General features: G+C 37.9%; 1 protein-coding gene across 2 annotated transcripts in view; it reads right to left on the reverse strand.

Annotated features, from left to right (window-relative positions):
* The window catches only part of egln1a (egl-9 family hypoxia-inducible factor 1a), a 31777-nt gene that overhangs the window by 827 nt on the left and 10573 nt on the right, over nt 1–20377 (reverse strand). The window contains exons 2-3 of one of the 2 annotated variants that reach the window (XM_028468986.1): nt 10820–10939; nt 2295–2431 (exon numbers count right to left, since the gene is read on the reverse strand). In XM_028468986.1, coding sequence (XP_028324787.1) covers nt 2295–2431; nt 10820–10939 — 257 coding nt within the window. The remainder of the gene's footprint in view (nt 1–2294; nt 2432–10819; nt 10940–20377) is intronic. The other variant, XM_028468987.1, reaches the window with a different exon arrangement.

Below are 20377 nucleotides of genomic sequence, written 5' to 3' on the forward strand. Positions count from 1 at the left end.
AACAAAGGGTTTTTTTTTTTTGGAAAACTATGACTAAAGTGAAGATTTTGGAAAACTCCGGTTTTGCGTTTGAGTGTGGACATAGATAACCCAAGTTTTACGTTTTTAAACATCACTGAGACATCTAGGGTTTGGGGGAATTATAATTGTAACTGTGTAAGTGGTAATTAATTACAACTATGACGTAATCATAATTGTAACAGTCATTGGAAAAATATGTTTCTGTTGTAATCGTGATTAAATTGTAATTTAACAGATAATTGACTTTGTAATTGGCCTAAACATTCTATAAACACTGACATTTACAATTGAATTAAAAGCAAAGATTGGGACTCACGTTACACTTCGATTAAAACATGTTTCAAGTTCACCTGTCACCTATCTTGAGGATCATTTAAAATAAATAAATAAATAAATACATCCGAGAAGGAATATTGACAGAAAAAGGCTCAGACGCGTACAGCAAATATATGAATACCAATATTTTTCAATGATTAGGAAGCATAACAAGGAAATCAAGAGATGAAAAACAAATTAGATTATAGATAATATTTTTACTGTATTTCCCAGCTGATTTAAGACATGGGTCAAAACTGACCCGTTATCATAAGAGATGCTAACAGAAAGCTAACACAAGAGGAATGTCACGTTTTGTGAGGTTATTTATTAAAGGCTCCGTAATTCCTGTTATTTGTAATTGAATTTTAGTAATTGAGAACATAATTGTAATTGACTTTCTGGGAAAAAAAACAATAATTGTTATTTTAAATGGAAAAAATTCCGGTCAGTGTAACTGTAATTGAGTTGTAATTGAACATGGATAATTGAAGACGTAAATGTAATTGACCCCAACCCTGGCGACATCTAAAGGCTCAAACATACTTGGGCGGACACCAGCAAAACGGAATCCGCAGAGTCTGCCAGGCCAATTACATGCAAAGCTCGGATTTTATGACTGTGCAGTTGGTGGCACACAAACCACTGCTTGGCAACACATAATGCAACACTGACCTGTATTTCACCCTCCTGGTGGAAACTACTACGCAGCAGTGCGCACAAGTACAGTATGTTTGAGCAGTTATGAATAAATGTGGTGTTTGCATCCGTGTTTATGTCGGGCAGTGGGCGGCATGGATAGTGACAGTGCAAACTTGGAATGTTTGTACAGGCGCTATTTGGTTGCTTGTTGTCTTGAGAAGCAAAGGAGTCACTGCATTTGCTATTTTACATGACATGACCCTTCCTCCACCTCAAAGGAACGCTGCTCGTCAAAGAATTGGACAGAGCCAGCTAGTGGGACAAATTAGGGAAGGAAGACGTCATCCTTGATAAGCAACATGAAAATGTCTGCATGTTTCTGCCCACGTCATGTGATCACCAGTCAGTGTGGTTAAAAAAGAAGCTTTATACATAAAGCTGACATTATCTGTCATTAAAGAGTAACGAAATTCTGCTGAATACAAATGTATTTGATATGAAGTAGTGATGTTGATTAATTCTGGTCCAACTCTCAACAGTTTAGTCAAAGTATTTCAATTTGGTTTATTATCTATGGTTTGAAACCAGGCTATTACAACTGATTTTTGCTATTGGCTGAGAACAAGATCATGTGACCTTTTGGGACCATCATGCACCACAAACAAGCACTGTTAGCCCCACCCCTTTTATAAAAATGAGCACCTGTGGGCTCTACAATCTGTGGTGAGTAGGTAGGATTAAGAGAAGAGTGAATAGAGAGGTATATTAAGTAATGAGTAGCTAATTAGCATAGTATAGATTGTTTATGGAGATTTTATAGTATAGACTGGGCGTGTCTTAACTGCTCAAGGAGCCCTGCCCATAATCAAGGCTTTTTTTAAAATCTCCCTCCTAGTGGCAGGTCAGCAAAGGTTTAGTTACTCTTTAAGTTTTGTTTGATAAATTATGACAACTATTATACAGCTATGTTGGCATTTTTTGGGTTAGGTGACGGGATCTATTGGGGTTAGGGTGGGGTAGGGTAAAGGACGACACTTAATGACAGCCTTCATGACGCATTATTCATGTTAGTGACAGGTGTCAGGTTATAATAATGACAATGTAATGTCAGCCTTTATCTATAAAACTTCAGGTGTTACCAAAAGTTGCTTGTACTATTGGGAAGCTTGCTCTGATTGCATAGAATGGTTATTTTAAAACAATGATGTGCGTCAGTAAGTTTTTTATTGTTTGTTTTTTTTTTAATCGAAGGGGGGTGGATATTTGTTAATAAAAACACCCGACTACATGTGGACAAGGTCTAGGATGCAGCTGACCTCGTGGCAAACGCCGGCTGGACCTCATGGGGATTACGTCTGTCTGACCAGAAGAGCAGCAGACGGTCAAATTTTGGCTCTATATCGGCAAACTGAGCCTTTCCTTCTGGAAAGACCCGAAGAAGGCCACCATGTTCCTGGAAAGCAAAGAAGAAACATCCCCATTATTTTTCATAAACCAGAACAAAGCAATGACAGGAAGGTCGAAATCAAATACAAGGTGAGGTCTTTGTTTACGTCTGTGCATCAGTACAGTAGAGCTCTTTGCAAAATTCAACGTCCAAATACAAGCATTGTCTGATGTTATTAAATCATAAATCACAGAATGACAATGTCAAAGGGAGGAAAAAAAAAGGTTTGTCTGGCTCTGAGGGCTACAGGGAAAGCTGAGGATAGGAAGCAGCAGTGGGGGACGGCCTTCCTGAGGAGGGATAGGAAGCAGAACCCACAGGAAAAACTGCTGTGGCTGGATAAAGGACCTGGAGAGCGAAAACGCAGATTGTTGCAAGCACGCCAGTAAAACGCTCACACAACTGATATGACAGGCCTCTCTCTTCACACGCAAACTAAGAGCAGAAGTTCACACCGTTTGTTGAAGTAGGTAATGTTATTATAATTTGAATGATGCCTAAAGGGGGAGTGGCCACGTTTACATGGGAGCTTTAATTGCTCTTTAATTCAGAATAAACGTTAAATCCTCTATAAACTGACCTTGTAAACACTTTATTCCTAAGGCAAATTTAATTCCAAATTAAACTTAAATCTGAATTAAGTGGCTGGTTTAATTTTAATTCTGAATTAAATAATTCCTCTTTCTTGTAAACAATTTCGGTTTATACCGGTCGTTGTGCACATGCGCGACTTGCCGGACTCCAGCCGAGACTATTTATTTAATAAGAGTCTTACAAATCATGGATAAAATGAAAAGAGTTGATGGACGAAAGCATAAACATGCAGATATTCACACAGACTTATTACGCACACAAACGTCGGCAAACGGAACAGCTTCATCTGTGCTGCGGGGTATGAAGCACCAGTTTCACGAATGATGCGCGGATCATTCTAAAGTTTATTTTTCACTCATCGTCTTGTATAGTGGAGGGAGAGAAGCTGTAGCATTAACCGCTGGCTTTGATTGGCCAAAGTACAGGCTTCTGTTTTCCTTCTGCTGCTCCATGGAGCAAAGCAAAACCGTGTGTTACTGTCGAGCTGCAGCTTCAAAACTACAATCAAAATAAAAGTGAAAACCGTTCTCATGTGTGGTGTTCTATGTTGGAGCCGAAAAGAAAAGGTTTGTCGTGTGTTTTTTCCCCCAATAGACGTGAATACGTCTCTTTCTCCTCGTCCAATCAGAATCCTTCCCAACCCTCAGACCTAAAGCAGAATTGAATAAAGCCAAATAAACCGGTTTTCCATGTAAACCTCAATTTGGGAATTACTATTTCTGTGTAAACACGAAGCACAACACTTTAACCCTGTAAAACCCAAAAAACAAAAAGCAAAAAAAACATTTTGTTCACCTCTAATGTTGGTAATGTAGGCCTCTGGTGCAGAATTATTATTAAAACCTTTGCAGTGTTCGACCCACAGGCCAGGAGTTCATCCACCAGTGACCGAGAGGGACATACTGGTAAACACTCAGAATTAGACCTAACAAAGTTTCTCAGTTGTAAATATCTAAAAAAAAAAAAATGTGACTTAGGAATATTGAATTTTTCCACCAACTGTTCAAAGGAACTGAAAGTACTGTCTCTATATAAATTGTACAAAGAATGTATTCCGTTCCCATCCCAGATGTTAAAGGCCTCATCAGTCACCGACGGAGTAAACATATGGTTCTTTGAAATGGGTGCTGTGAACAATAACTTGGTCGACTTCAAAGACCGCCTACACTGATTCCAAATTTTAACTGTGTGAACTACAACTGGATTGGAAGAATATGATGAACTGGACAGTTTGAAAGGTAATTCAGAACAAAGCAATGAGGCAGGAGAGCCAGATATGATCGAGCCTCTCTAAAAAATGACCCAGCTAGGTACTGCAACATCGCTTCTTAACCAGTGCAACACCTCTCCAATGTTAGCTGCCCAGTAATAGTACATCAAGTTATGAAGCGCCATACCACCCGAAACGTGAGGTAGCTGTAGTATTTCCTTTTCTGTTGCAGATATTGAAGGGTTACCTAATTTTTTACATTTTAGTAAGTTTTTACAGAAATGTTTCAATATTGCAACATTGGGCCTTGGTGGGAGCAAAATGTATATTTGCACTCACACTGTCAAAACAAATATACTGAACAACTAAGAGTTCATTTGCACTGTGGATTAATTACAAAGCTTTATAACAGTAAATATCATGATTAATAATTACACAGCTGTCATATTTTTATGAATCAAAATTTATTGGGCAAAAAAAAAAAAAATGTACAGAATGAAAACTTTGGGGCAGACCCAGGACATCATCATCAGCTGGGTAATCAGGGGGTGTCTGATCGTCCACCTCCTCGTCACTTGATTCACTGGAGTCTGAACCATTTCAAAGTCACTCTTTCTGTTTTGAATAGCTTCAATGGCGTCTTTCACAGTGTAAAAACCTTTCCATGCTGGCAGCATTCTGAAATGGAAATAATAGTGGTGAGACTTAGAGAATGCTAAGGTCTGAATCATTTCAATGCAAATGAATTGTGTGATACATTCCACTCAACTCACAATACTGTCTGGATGAACCTGATGTGCTCTCTAGTTACATTACTAAAAGGAACCTCTAGAACAATGCACCATACTTATAACCCCCCAGACCACATTCACCTATCCCCACACAGTAACCATCCTACACAAACAGGGTCTGGCTTTAGATATTTGAGCAAACAAACAAAGCCCAAAAAAAAAAAACAGCTGTATATGTATTTTTACAGATAAAATACAGCCACAGTTTCAAATACTGCTACTGGAAGTGCTGGAAATACCACAACAAGAAATCACGTTTTCTTTCAGAATTACTAAAATGTGGGCTAAACAGATTAAAAAACATTTAGAAGTAGCAAATACATTATATTTCTAGTATTAATAAGCAAGTATTTTTCACAATATGTGAACTTCTGAGAAGTGCTATATCCCCATGTATTGAGCAAGGTGCATATGCCATTTTGACTTCCACTCTCACCCAACGTTGTAAAACTACCGTATTTTTCGGACTATAAGGCACATCGGTGTGTTATTATTATTATTAAGGCTCATTAAGTCAAACAAAATAGTCTGATAAGTCAAACTTTATTCAACTCATTAACAATAACTCAACATTGTTCAGGTTTAACAAAATATAGAACATTACACTCACTTTTTCAGTTCAGCATGTTGTACTGGTACATATCACTCCATGAGGCGTCTGACTACGGTAGCCCTGAAGCGCCAAAAATCCATCAAGAGGTGCAGCTTCATAGTTTACCAAAGTTGTACTAAAACATTTTTGACATTAATTTCATACATAATTGTATGATTATAAGGCGCACTATCGATTTTTGAGAAAATTAAAGGATTTTAAGTGAGCGTTATAGTCTGAAAAATACAGTACAACAAAGACAATACAAGCTGAAAATCTAAGTTGGTGCATGCATTCAACAATAATTTAGTAATTACATGTTCCAGACATTCTAATGATCACAAAAAAAAAAAATCACTTATTTTACCTACTTTTGTGTTGAGATATTCACTTCAGTAAAAGAGGGAGATGTGCGTCCAGGAAAGTTCGCAAGTTGTATGACTCCATGGCCTGATGGTCAGACCTATTTACACATTTACTATCCAATCACATTGCAAGGCTAAACAACAAGTATAAAATATGGTCATACAAAAAAAAAAAAAAAAAAAAACATTTGCAAGTTTGGGATATTTAATTTTGCAACTGTGGGCCTTACAGGGTTAATTCTGAATAATTAAATCTGAATAAAAAAACATTATGCAACTGTGGCCAATGTCTGGTGTGACTAAATCAAAACAAAGCACAATAAGGGTCGGACAGAAGATGACAGGTTTCATTGTCTTTCTAAAGGTTATGTAATCAGATCAAGCATAACTGATTTTAACATGTATAGCTAAGTTCAGAAGTGTAAATCAAGGTAGAAGGATTAGTGGGTAGGCAGGATGCGCCACAACCTTATGGCCCACATCAAGGATTTAGGTCAAACATGGACACGTACACAAAAACAATGTAACCGATTGCTGAGGCTTAAAAAATGTACTTATATGGAGAAAAATGTGTCTTTTTTATGCAAACAAAACATTCATTTATTTTTTTGTTAAAGATTTGGAAAATAATAAAATAATTGAATTGAAATTATAAAAAAAAATTCCAAAACACTCAAATCAAAAAATATTTCTCATGAAATTCTACATTTTGTTTGAGTTTCCTTAAATTTTGATTGCGTTTCAACTTCATGCTTGTGAGCGGGGCCTCCTCCGGGCGATGTTAGAAGATTTCTTGTTCGTCATTTTTAAACAATAACGAATAAAAATACCTCTGAAATTGGTCAGAGGATTTGGTTGTAAACAAAACCACAATTTTCTTTAAAAATGTGTATTTTTTGTTTTCAAATCTTTACAGATACACGTAATATTACAAATATTCTTTCGGTGCTAAAGGGGCAAAGAATCAATTATGAACATGTTGAAGAGTTGATGCCGGCCAGAAAGAAAGTAGTAGCAGATTCCGCCTGCCGCCTACACTTTTAGACGAGGTATATAGCGCCTCTGCTGTTTAAAAAAGTACTGCGATTCAATTTTCAGAGCATGATGTGAACCGTGATACCTATGAATCGATTTTTAACTGCCTTACGATTAATCGTTACATCCCTGTAGTGTAGAGTCATTAACTTATGTACAAAGGAAGCATTTGGACACCACTGAGTGTTGGCAATCTTGTGCGGATGGCAGCGAAAAAGTGCTATCCGCGAAGTCTGGCAGCGTGTCAGGTTGGACCTCAATGGAAACGCTCCGGAAAAACACTATTGAGTCTGGAAAGTAAGGAGTGCAGAGCCATGTAGAGCTGATACTGCCAATAGAAATAGATGCATGGAAAGCCCCTTTGAGAAAATATTCCATTAGCAGTTAATCTCCTCACTGCAACTAGCAGACTTGAGCTTTCATGGTCCTATTATGCATTTAATCAACGTAATAGCTAAAATGCATTTTTAAACAAATGTTGGCACGTGAAGTCAATAACCCTCTATACAGGTGAATTAACCTGAAGTAGTTCTCACTTCTCCATAAAAATGTCAACTGAAATGTATGATTAACTATCAAATAAAGAGGCATGTTTGACACGCTGCCAAACTTTCTGCAATGGACCCGATTTACCTTTTTCACACTTGGTATGTCTTTTTTATTTAAAAAAAAAAAAACCTTAGTAACCTCTGTTTCCCTGCTGCAAATCCATGAACAATTTAACAAAACTTCACAACAGGAGTATTTTTGTAGAAACAGATCGAACCATTTTTGGGCCTCTGGTACAAACCTGTATGAGTCAAAGTAATAACACGTCACCCTGTGACTACTCACAGCGCTGACAAAGAAAGTCACGTGACACATACCTGCATGTACCAGTATGTTTGTCACTCACAACAAAGTTTACTGTAAATCAGAGATTACACTGCAATAACCAAGTTGTATTGACTGGAAAATGACAAATACAAAAAAAAAAAAAAAAATCATGTTAGGAAATAAAATCTGTTTTTATTACACTATTTTTAAAACAAACAATATGTGTAAAGTTTACAGTGCAAAATTAAGCTTTAAAAAGAATTATACCAAAAAAAAAAATACACATTAAATTAACCCAAGAATTTAAAATGTGCCAAGGGCTAAGCGAAATCAGAAAAGAAATACCCTCCCCTCCGCTGGTAACTCCACCCCCACCTGATGAAAAAGTCCACCATTGTTTTTCACACACACACCGAACGCGACTGTAGCCACTGCAGTCACTTCAATCGCCCGTGATAAGTCGCTTGAACATAGTGGTGCTTTTTGGTCACTTCATTGCTCCATTGAACAGTATGTGCGAGTGTGTGGAACCGGGTGACAGGGGAGAGAGAGGGTTGATCCTTCTCCAGCACTTATTAACAGCACCGCTTTTACGGTTGAAGTTATCAACTTACGGAGTTACTAAAGGATGAGTTCACTTAGAATGTATGCTTATTCAAGAAGTGAACCGCTTGAATTTTTGCCTCTGTAAGTTGAGGAAGCCTCCCACTGCAGCCGTGTCACTGTAGCATGAGGGAGGGGCTGCTGCTTCGGCTCTACAGACAATGAAGGACGGGGGAGTTTTCACATTTTTCAACTTTGAACATTTGGGTCACGCAACACCTATTGAAGTCGCTTCATTTACATTGATTTTGAATGTAATTTAGTCACTTCAGTTGTGTTCGGTGTGAACACACCTTTAGTGTGAGACACCCTGCAGAAAACAGGGGTGGGGAAGGGGGAGGTCTATGCAAATCCAGGGACACACCCCCCCAAAACGGAGGACTCTCAAAGACCTCGATAATACAGGTCTCAAACCTTCCCTCTTGCTTAATTCATGTTATGTTTTGACCAAATACCAGTACAGACATGCCATTTAGACCACAGGGAACTGTTTTAAAAGGTGGAAAAATTGGTATATGTCCCCTTTTATCATTTCAACCAAAATCGTGATCATGATTAAAATTTGCTTAATGTTGCAGCCCTACTATGGGGGGTGTTACATGTAGTGACCCATCAGAAAGCTTTAAGAGTCAGTTTATGCTCAGTGTATTTATGAATTGTCCGTGACATTCACTGATCGAGCAAATACAAAAAAACAGTAAATAACTCCTGAGTCATAGGGTGGAGGTAAGCTACATCTTAAGCAACAGCAGCATTGGGAAGGTCTGACTAAAGCTTGACTGGTAAGTTAAAGTAATGTGAATAATTAACAAATTATTTATATTCATAAAGGCACAGCCAATTATTATTGTGTTATAAGTGCTTTCCCCATCAAGAAATAGATGGGAAAGCTTTGGGGCTTCCTAGGAAAACTTTGGTCGCTGCAAATTTGGAGTAATCGAAAATCTGTTCACATACCCTGAGAATAACTGAAAACAATGTAAGTAATTATTCGGTAATGAGGGGTTAAAGCTGGAAAGAAGACGTCTCACCTACAAAGTTGTGTTTCTGTGATATTTTGGTACATGTGCAGCCAAAGAGCTGGAATGTCAGGGTTAAATTAGTGGAACAAGTGAACCTAAACATTCCAAAGCACCGTCATTCCCTCACCGAGCCCCTGTTACCAAGCAACCACATTCTATAGCCTAAAAATCAGCCAATCAAAATCACGAATTGGAATTATTCACGTTAACATGGCTTCCAACAAACAGATGCTCGAGTGTCAATGCAACAAAAGAAAATTATACAGTAGCTTAGCGCAGTGATTCTCAAAATGGGGACCGGGGGGGGCAGTTGGGTGCTAGAGGGGGAAAAAAGAAAATGATCAAAATGTATTTTTTAAAAAAAAAAAAAATACTAAAAGTGCATTTTTCCCAGGTTTTTTAAGTCTACTGAATGCTCATTTAAGAAGAAAAAAAAAAAAAAAAAAAAACTGTTCCCACACTTGTTAAAAGTGGTTTTAAGATACTTTTAAAGCAATTAATTTCTATGCTTCCCGTCACCCCTCAAACTGAAAATGTAGACACGTGGGCATGGACTGCACAACATTTAATTGAATTAAGTAAAAGTTTATAACACTCATCATAATGAGTATGACAACTACTGATTTTGTTGTGTATAAAAGTTACTTTCAGAAATAATTATTTGATTCTAGTTATTACTCATTAACTTGAACATCCACAAAAAAATTTTTTTTCAAAATCTTAACTTGAAATTCAAAGAGATACCATTTAATAGTTTAATACGATATATTATCTTCAGTTCCTAGGACGGGTTGTTCCATGGAAGGTGATCTGCTGGGATCATTCGCAGCCCCTGTAGCTAATGATAGTAGCATGAAGTCGTGGCTTTCTGCCACTGAATCCTTATCCAGAGTTCAAGTGTTTTGAGGACATTTGAAAAAGGACCTCCTCTTGACTTGTGTACCAGTTCCTTGGAATTGCAGGTGGCTTTCTGTTATGAAGTATCCAAGTGGCTTCCAAAGGTACCTGCATCCTGTTTATTGTTAGAGTCTGAAGAAGGGAGTTCCTGTCCTGCCAGGTCACTCATGCAGATGTTGGACATTACAGCAGTTTAGAGAGGAACAAACAAACAGACTAATGAAAGGAGGACGACATCTTATATCTATTTCCTGGAGTTATTAAATCTATTCAGGGAGGAGTTACTGAAACCCGAGGTTGCTTGACACAATTATCTCCACCGTACACCGTATTGGGATTTAATAGTCTGAATAATTCTTGTGAAAAGTCATAATGCAAGATTGTTTGATGGTGACTTTACTAACAATTGCAAATCAACATTAGATCAATACTCATCACAAGCACAAGAGATATTTTTTGGATACCATACCTTGGCATTCCAATCCTTATTAAGGTAATATATGCATGTGACGCACCGTCCATCGCCGTTTGGGTTATCCACGTGGCGCACGTAGCCTGTCCCTTTCCCAGGATAACATGCCACCATTGCCTACAGAGAAAGAGCGAGACATTCTAAAGTTTTAATTCAGGAACATAAACCTAATCTATATGTACACATTTGAAGTGTGTACATAAATGTATTGAAATTATGAAGAAAATTATTTATTCAAATAAATAAAATTACAATGAGACATTTACAGTAGTTGAATCATAAGTATTATAGCTTTAAGTCACATCTATAATATGATAAAATTAATTGTCATTGAGTAGGTGTAATGTACATATATAGTATATATTATAAAATAAGCTCATGTGAAATACATTGTAGAGGGTATCTCAGACTCAGATGTCAAAACAACTCAAAGGGATCAATAAAGTTGTATGTAATCTAATCTAAAGTTTGACAACAACTTATCAAACTGGTGAGAAACTGCTTTTCCCCCCACCAGTTTCCCTTCATTTGTCCAAATCTGTTGCCATGTAGTGTGCTGGGGCCTCATTTATAAAGCTCGCTTATGCAACAAAAAAAAAAAAAAAATAAATAAATAAATAAAAAAAAAAACACACAGAAAAAAAAACCGGGCTAGAAAGTGGTGTGAACTGTAAAATGTGAATACACAATCGGACCAACTCGGCACACGGTGGCATCATCACATGATCCATGTACCCTGACATACAGTGTCTGCAGCAGACTGCAGTGTGGAAAGCCGTTTGACGCGCTGCACGCTTCACCACCCTGCACAGGATGGAGGTGGTAAGCTGTGCGCTCTCGGTTGTGGCCTTACAACTTCCCGAAATGCTAAGTTCCACCTGCGAAGGCGTGAAGCAGTGTGTGCTCAGGTTTGCCCTGTAGCAGAAACACACCAACGGCTTTACGCAACAGTGACGACTGCTGTAAATATCTATTTTCAAATTTTTACATTACTGTGACCACTAAATAAATGTTCTCTTCTTGTTCTGAAATGAATTGTCCTTGTCACTTCCGCAATGAACAATCGTAGAATCCCACTGGTCAGCAGCATGTTAGATTCAAAAACCATTCATGAGCTCTTTTGCTTTGACCATTGGTAGAATGTGGGTGTGGCGAGGGTGGCATATGAAGGGAATTCACCGGCACCAACTTCTAGCTGGGCTGTGATTGATAAAGCTAAAAGTGCATGCAGGTGAGCGCCGCACAATTTTATTGACTGTCTACACCTTTAAAAGCCAACTTAAGACATTTTTATTTGTTCAAGCTCTTAATTAGCCATTGTTGGGCTTCTATGACTTTATGTTGTCATTGCCTTTTATACTGTTTGTACTGTTTTTGCTTTTAAACTGTGTAGCGAAGCACTTTGTGGCTTTTTGTCTGTGGAAGGTGCTATAGAAATAATCGTTACCAATTACAAATGTTTTGGCATAGCACATTCTAAGATTTTTTTAGTGTAGATTCTACTTAATGTTTTATAAATGAGGCCCCTGGTGAATTGATAATTTGACTGCCAATACAAAGGCACTAATCTACTATTTAAAATAATGAAGAGATCATTGGCTGTATGATGCGCAGCAAAGAAAGAAACCAATGTAAACCTTCAAACCGTCAGTCCGGATTTCAAAAGTGAAAATTCCTCGAGTACCTGACGCTACATGAGCGACCCTGTGAGTTGTATGAGTCACAGTTGTCAATCATTGAGAAGATGATTAACCAGAATCAGTTCTGATAATCACACCCACCCACGGGGCCCCAATATAAACTTATAAGCACAACAAATAAACCGGAGAAACTGTTCCACGTGTCAGTTTCTCCTCACCTCTTCCTGCTCTAGGACTCATAATCTCCTTGAGTGTTGCCCATGAACCCGTATGAGCTCTTGTAAACGTTTGTTGTAAACATCAAATGAGCGTACTGATAGGGAACAGAAACCTCTCAGGAACAAAACACACAAGTGATGACTCGTACACTGGTTTGGGAAATGTAAGAAAACGTGTTGGTAAGAACTTTGAACTGTGACTTTTCAACGTAAAAAAAGAGCCAAGCCTTGTGCTTCATTTAAAGCAGTGACTAAGCAGCTATACAACACACAAAAGGCAAGTTTATCCACATTCTTGCCTTCACTTTTAACTTAAACCAAATGATTCCTATAAGCTCTAAAAAGCTAAAGCTAACCTTGCTGAAGACAAAAGACGGGATATCTTGCAAGTACCGGTATATTCCATTATTGGATACAAGTTTGTTTGGCAGTTCTTTTTGGTAATTGTGCTTAAAATATATATCGTGCCAACCTCCTCAGTGACATGAAAAAAACAAACCCACCCTACGTCACACAAACGTATTTAGTTACGTGTCACACAACCACCGCCTGCGTCATTAGACACTGTGCTTTCAACTTCTGAGGGATGCAGGTTGCCCCTGAAATGCACTGTATCAGGGTCTTCCCTTCAATGTTGCAAAGTCTGATCTCCAAGCCAAGATGGTTGGTATGGTTACATGCCCATAGGTACGCTTCATTTATTTAAAAAAAAAAAAAAAAAAAAAAGACAGAGAAAAGTAAGAGGCTGAAGGTGGGGTTTTTAGAAGAAACAGCTGTTGGGTGTGGGGCATATCAACCAACAATAGGCTTTTTGTTAGTGAGACACATTTGCATGATTCTCTGTGCATTTGTGAGAGTGTGCACGTGCCTTTTTAGGTTTTAGAAAAAAAGGAAACAGAAAGATGAGACCGGCGTAAAGGGGAAAAGAGTGACCTGCAGTAAACTTTGACTCTTGGCCTCCCTCCAGCGGGCGAAGTGCTTTAATGGTTGTGCTACGTGCGGTGCGTGAGGAAGGTTGGCTGATCCTTGCCTGTGTCACCCCACCCCCTCCCACTCTTAACTGCTACACCAACGCTGCAAGGCTGGAGATGGGTAAACAGTCGCTGCTTAGAGCACGTGCGCTGGATTCAGATGTAGAGTAGAGGTGTGAATGCCTCGGCACTTTGCAGAAACTGGGACGAGGGGGAGTTTCATGTTTCATTTCCTTTAACAGAAGAACGGGGATAACTAAGCTAACCTTCATTGGACACATCTGATTGCAGTTACACGAAAAACATGCCTGTGCTTCATGTTCCCAACTCTTTAGCAAACATCTTGTCAGATGGCACTCTAGATACACAGACCTTTGACACCGTTCTACTTTAGGTCAATCAATGTTTGTGTTGCCGTGTAACCTAGCTGTTGTTGGAAAGCATAATGTGATCCATTTAAATATAAACTTTAATAATTATGGGGTAAATGCTTAGTCGGGTGGTTACCAATTTTTTTATGATTCAGACTAAACATTTTTAGCCAACTGCTGTTTCGTAGATGGCATGAAGATGAGCTCCGTGCATGTAAATATAGGCAACCGGGATCCACTGCTGCTCATTAATGCCGACCCAAGTTGAATCTGTCTGCTGCAAATAACTGGTGTTCTTGTCAGAAATGGTTTAAGGTATGGTTTAAGTCAGGATTTTCTCTTCTTGATGCCGTCTATGAAACAACAGAATTGGAACTGTCGCCTCCTGCGGTCGCAGTTTTTTTTTGGAATACAAATTTTGTTTATCAAATTTCAGTAAACAAAAGAGGTTTGCATCAACTTTTTTTTTAATTACTTTTACTGATTTTTAGAGCAACCCAAAGCAGCACAAGTTGTAATTTTGACTGAAAAAGCTCAATGGACTGAAAGGGGCGATTGGCATCATTAATGACGTCACAACAGACTCTCAAACGGTAAACCAGTCCCATTTTTAAACGTTTATAAAACGAATACTGTGCAAAAAAATTGGTTTGTTAGGCATAGATCTTCTAATAAGGACATTTCAAAGGTTTTAGGCCACATTTGTAAAAAACAGTAAAGGATCTCTTCACATAAAAACTACCGTTTAAGTCTTGCTTTTGTCCAGCACAAAAGGTATGTCAATGCTGCAACCTATATGTTCCCACTAAGCTCTTTAAACATTCCAGAAGATAATCCTTATTCCCAAAAAACAAATGTAGTTGCCATTTATCCCAAACAGGGATGTAACTAAGGCTAAATTTGGTTGAACTATCATTTAAAAGTATTTAAGTGCTCAATGACATTTAGGAAAAAAAAAAAAAAAAAAAAAAAACACTTGCTAGGCTTACAACCGTTTTAATTATAAATGAGGACTGCAGCAATCATATCAAATTGTCCAAGCCCTGTTATGAGTTGAGGTCATTGCTGTTCTGTATTCCTGTGAGTGAGAGGAGGACATTATCTATAAGGCAGAGGGTATGTACAGGTGATATTTGGGGGTAGGAACTTTGAAGGTCACAACAATTATTATAAAAACATAAAAATATTGGGGTTCATCACTAGTCCACCATCAATCAGGCCATTTTGCTAAATTTACATGGCTGTGCACCATTTGGCACATCAGATCACACTGTATATTAAAGCTATGGTAGGCGATTTTCTCTAGATACACTTTTCAAGTCATTGGTTGAAATTGTCTTTATGTCCTGACAGAAATTAAGATTTTATGTGCTCTGAAAAAGAAACGAAGAAAATCTGTCATCTATAGCAGCTGTAAATCTGTAATAACTTTGACCAATGGAAAAAAAACAAACTTTTTTTTTAACCAATCAGGTCTCCCTGCTCGTTCTTGATCCCTAGCATGCACAAGCTCACACTGAAAACGCGTCACTGCTGACAGAGTTAAAACAGAGTTTTTAGTCACATTTTTTTCACATATATAATGGTAAAATGTATTATTTACTTACTGCTGAATGAGACATGAGACAACGACGTTTCTACACAATACAAGCGATGAGCTGAGCTCCTCTTCTACAGCAAACGTGCGAATGCATGTGAGTGAAAGGGAGCACAGAGGGGAGGGACGAGGGGGGTAAAGGCAGAGCCATTCAGGTAATGGTCCAAAGTCTCTAAAATGATGATACACACTAGAAGAGGATGTTGGTGCCGAGTCCCCTGACCTTCATATCTATCCTAGCTTGCTGTCTTACAACCACTTACCGGTACTGTTCCGCGTTCTTCTGTTGCCCTCATTAGGAGGCTGACCTTGCTCCTAATGTTGTTTGTTTACATTCCACTAAAACAGCTTCAAGGTCTGACTGGTATTTCCGTAAGGGGAACACTGAGGAGGTCACCAATGTTAGCACCGGGACTGTCAGTGAGACCAAAGGAAGACAATGTTTTCATTTAGGCACCTTAACCTAAAAGCAAGTTCGGATTTAATAGTTGAAGGAACTTAAGGCAATATTTGATCATCTTCGAATGACGCTGAATGCGTCATTTGACATGTGTTCAGCGTCATTCCCGATGATGGCTGCAGTTACCCTAACAGCTGTTGTGTCACTGTTGACTATTGAGTCTTATTTCTTGATTCTGCCCTAAGTTCAAGTTTAAGAAATATGATTCATTTTCAAAATATGCTTCTGTTTATACTGATGTTTATCATGAGTATAAATACAAAGTCATTTCAATGGAATTTCTTCAACATATGAATCTTTGTGTGTATCCTATATATTTATTTACACACGATAGTTTTGGATGCATGTACTACACCATTATTTACAGTTTTACAACAAGGTTTCACAACAGTGCTTACAACTTCACGCTAGCTGCTTAACGCAATGTTTAATCCAACAAAGTAATTAATCTTAACGGTGTAACATCAGCTGTCATATTAGTGAGGACCGACTGACAGCTGACTGATTGACACCAATGGAAGTGACAATATAAACCTTGCAGAGACGCACTAATCATTGTGATTATCTCGGTTCATCATACTTCACATGGTTGATCTGAGCCATGAAATGGGGTGGAGCAAAGCGGGAAAGCTGCAGGGGGCCTGCTCACTTCACAGAGAAGATGCTTATCCAAACAAAGTACAAACAGTTGGGCTGGTGACACTGTAGCACAGAGGAGTGTGGGAACTGAGACAGTATGGGTCCTGTCCCAGGATAGCCTCGAGAGGTGCTCTCTCAGAGGAAATCCCTATTTAATTTCAAGCTCGAGTTTACTCTCTAGCTTTGTTTTTCCCTCTATGGTAAGCTGAGGATAATAAAAGAATGTACACAACAGTAGTTATACTCTCCACATGTTTCAGTGGAAACACAAGTACGGTTTTGAATTGTGTCAAAAGTTCTGAAGGAAACCGTGTGAAAATGACAGCTGTGTGTTCCTCTTAGATGCTGGAGGATAAAGACATGTACACACAGGTTAATTTCATAACCTCAGCTGAGAAAGAACTTCTTCACTGAACTTAGTGTGTTGCACTAAATTAATACTGAGAACGGCCTTTTCCACGACTGCGTGACAGCCAGGCCAACTCATTCTATAATAGTGAATGTGTGAGCAACAGAAACAACAGAATATAATTTTTAAACTTTGCATTCAAATTAGTGCTGTGAAGAGATTAAGAAAAAATGTGAGATTAATTAATAGTGCTCTGTAATTAATTAATCTAGGTAATCTCTTTTAATCACACCTAAAAATTGCTGAGAAATGCCCTCAACTTGAGGTATTTTCATTTAAAATCAAGTTATTATGGGAAATCAAAACATGAATATATAAAAAAGTGGCTATATAAAGTCATTTATTGTTTTTAACAGACTTGAACAAATGCAGACGTAGTATTTGAGACTAGTCCCAAGGGCTACCTACCTGTCATATTGATGTGTACTTTTGTCAATAAAAAATATAAATGAAACTAGAGAATTCGGAGAGCACAGACTTCCGCCAAGTATAGCATGAGCACCGGGCGGGACACACATTCCCTACCACGACTACAATTCCCATAAGCCACCGTGCTTACCCATAAGTCACCGCGCTTTAAGTAGCAGGCTCTTGGCTTTTGGTAGCCAGAACATCAACATTTCCTGAAAATTTTGTCCAAATCCGTTCATAACTTTGCAAGTAAACGCAGGGTAAAACACAACCTTCCGCTCTGCGCTTCACGCTGGTAATAAAACATCATAAGTAGTGCTATAAGTTAGCACATCATAAACTGTAAAAACGCTTTGACACCAAACTTGTTGCTTTTTCTCTCCTTCACAAAATAATATTGATCCAGTGAGTTTGTTCATTTGTCAGTCATGGCACGCTCTTAGCATGTTGCAGCTAGCACTGTCCGAGTGTCCGCGCTAGCTGCTACATGTTTAGCATTGAGGTGGTAGCGGGGGCTACAAAAGCTATTGTGATCGGCAAACTCTTTCTTGCACAATTTGCACACAACTAGGCTTTAGTTTTCCATCCGGGGGTTTATAAACTAAAATGAACACAAATGAAGCTCAGCAGTCTCCCATCTTGTTATTGCAGTCTGCGCATCAGTATTATTATATATATTACTATTAATATTACATATTACACAGGAAACTCTTAAAATGAGGGAAGTTCTGCGCTGTTTGGAGTTCTTAAAAAAAAAAAAAAAAAAAAAAAAAAAAAAAAAAGAAGCGATTAACGGATTAATTTTTTTAGCGCGTTATTTTTTCCTGTAATTAATTAACCACAATTAACACATTCAAGTGAAGGCCCTAATTAAAATCTAAATTAAATTTAAGATACTCAACAAATGAGCTGTTCAAATGGCGGCCTGTGGGCCACATGTGGCCTAGTGTCCATTAACTGTTTGAATTCAACTAGAACTGCAGTAAATTATTCTTCAAAACAAACAATTAATCCATCCATTTTCGTTCATTTAATAGCATTATCGCATAAAATATATTTTCTATGCTTCTTGATTGATTTGTATTCCATAACTTACCCTTTGAAGCTGCAGTATGTGCATTTTTTTGGCTTAATTTGGTCAAAATTCCATAATCACCTTTGAGCCTATTGTACTGTAATTCAAAGTGACGCTAGATTTCAGCCAATCAGAGATCTTTCTACAGAGTGCTCCACGAGCTGTTTTGGGCATTAGCATTGGCTGCTCGACTGAAGTCAATGTGTGTTCAGGTACAATCGATAGAAAAAGTGCACTGGTGGACATTCCAGCAGAAGTTCCCATCATAGCGTAATGGACAACGCTTACACGGCAAAGCAACAGTATCAAGTACAGGGCTGCAACTAAGGACTATTTCAATAGTCGACTAGTCATTGACTATTGAAACACTTAATCGGATGACAAATCGCACAATTATTTGCTCTATAATGCAAACAATCTTTTAAATTTGGCTTGTGTCAAATTATGACAATAAAAATAAAACAATTCCCAACTTGAAGTGTAAACAGATTCCATATAAACACAAAATAAATGGAGTACATCGACACTAGAATCTGTTTCAGTAATATCATTTTTTTTTAAATGCTACAATAGCTGCTGACTCAAAGACCTCATGGGCTGATATTTTATGAAACATGGGTCACCCAATTAGTGTTATTGTATTAATTTTCTCATTTATAATGAAATCATTTTCTAAAAAAAATAATAAGCACATGAAAAGCAAAAATAACTACAATAGTGTTTTTACTGCTGCTGAATCTAGTTTATTTTATATCTGATAATGAGTTAGATAAAGTTATGGTTGGTAAATATCTCACTGTTTTGCTATAATTAAAACAGATCAAGCTTAATGATTTAATCATTAATATACTGAGAGCAGTACTAATGGGACAATCTGGTGTAATAATCACAATATTTACATTACCGTCTAATGGGGCCAGCTTTGTCTGTGAAAACGTGAAATATAATTAAAAATATTCAATTCAAAAGTGAGGAAGGATTAATAGCAATGATAGTTTTATGCCAAAATTTATTTCACACAACGTGTGATATGTTAGCTTTTATCTTTCCATAAAAGTGTTAAATCTGACCCTTAATAAAGTTGTGGCCCTTTGTGGTTCAATGACAGTAAGACGTGGACTTTTTACTAGTCTCTTCCTTTCATTAAGTGGTTAGCATTAGCTCTTAGCCAAGTCTTATGTGTCGGTGGGTTAGCTTAGTTAGCTTTAATCATCTTAGCTCCACAGTTTTGCGGGAGGGGAGGGTGAGCGTGGTTATTTCTATACAAGTCTCATGATTCTACATACTGCAGCTTTAAGAGGTCCGCTGCTTCAAATAGTTCCTACTTTTAGGATGCAGCTGCACGATGTGTTGCTATAAAAAAGTATTAAAGAGACTTCACAGTCTGCGCCATGCTTCTTTTTGTACCCAGACATCGGTTAAATAGTTCAAGTAAGGGCTGAGTGCATGCTGATAAGCAAAAATCAGACCGACTGCTCCGCCAACACAAATAAATACATTGACTCATTCTGTAACCGATTTAGTTGACGAATTGCTTCCAAATTGAATATTCCATCTTGTGAAAAACCCAAGATGCTGTGTTTGGTTAAAGCAACTACGAACGCTCAGCATCTACCACAGGTTTTTCTTTAATAAAGAAATCAATTGTATTTTACGAATGTCTGATTGAAAATGTTTATTTTTTATTTTTTTTTGTCATTGACTTTAGCTTTGCCATAACAGTCAAATTTCCTGCCCAGATTAACTTTTTCAAATGTGTCCCGA

This window comes from Gouania willdenowi, chromosome 15, assembly GCF_900634775.1.
Source record: "Gouania willdenowi chromosome 15, fGouWil2.1, whole genome shotgun sequence".
NCBI lineage: Eukaryota > Metazoa > Chordata > Actinopteri > Blenniiformes > Gobiesocidae > Gouania > Gouania willdenowi.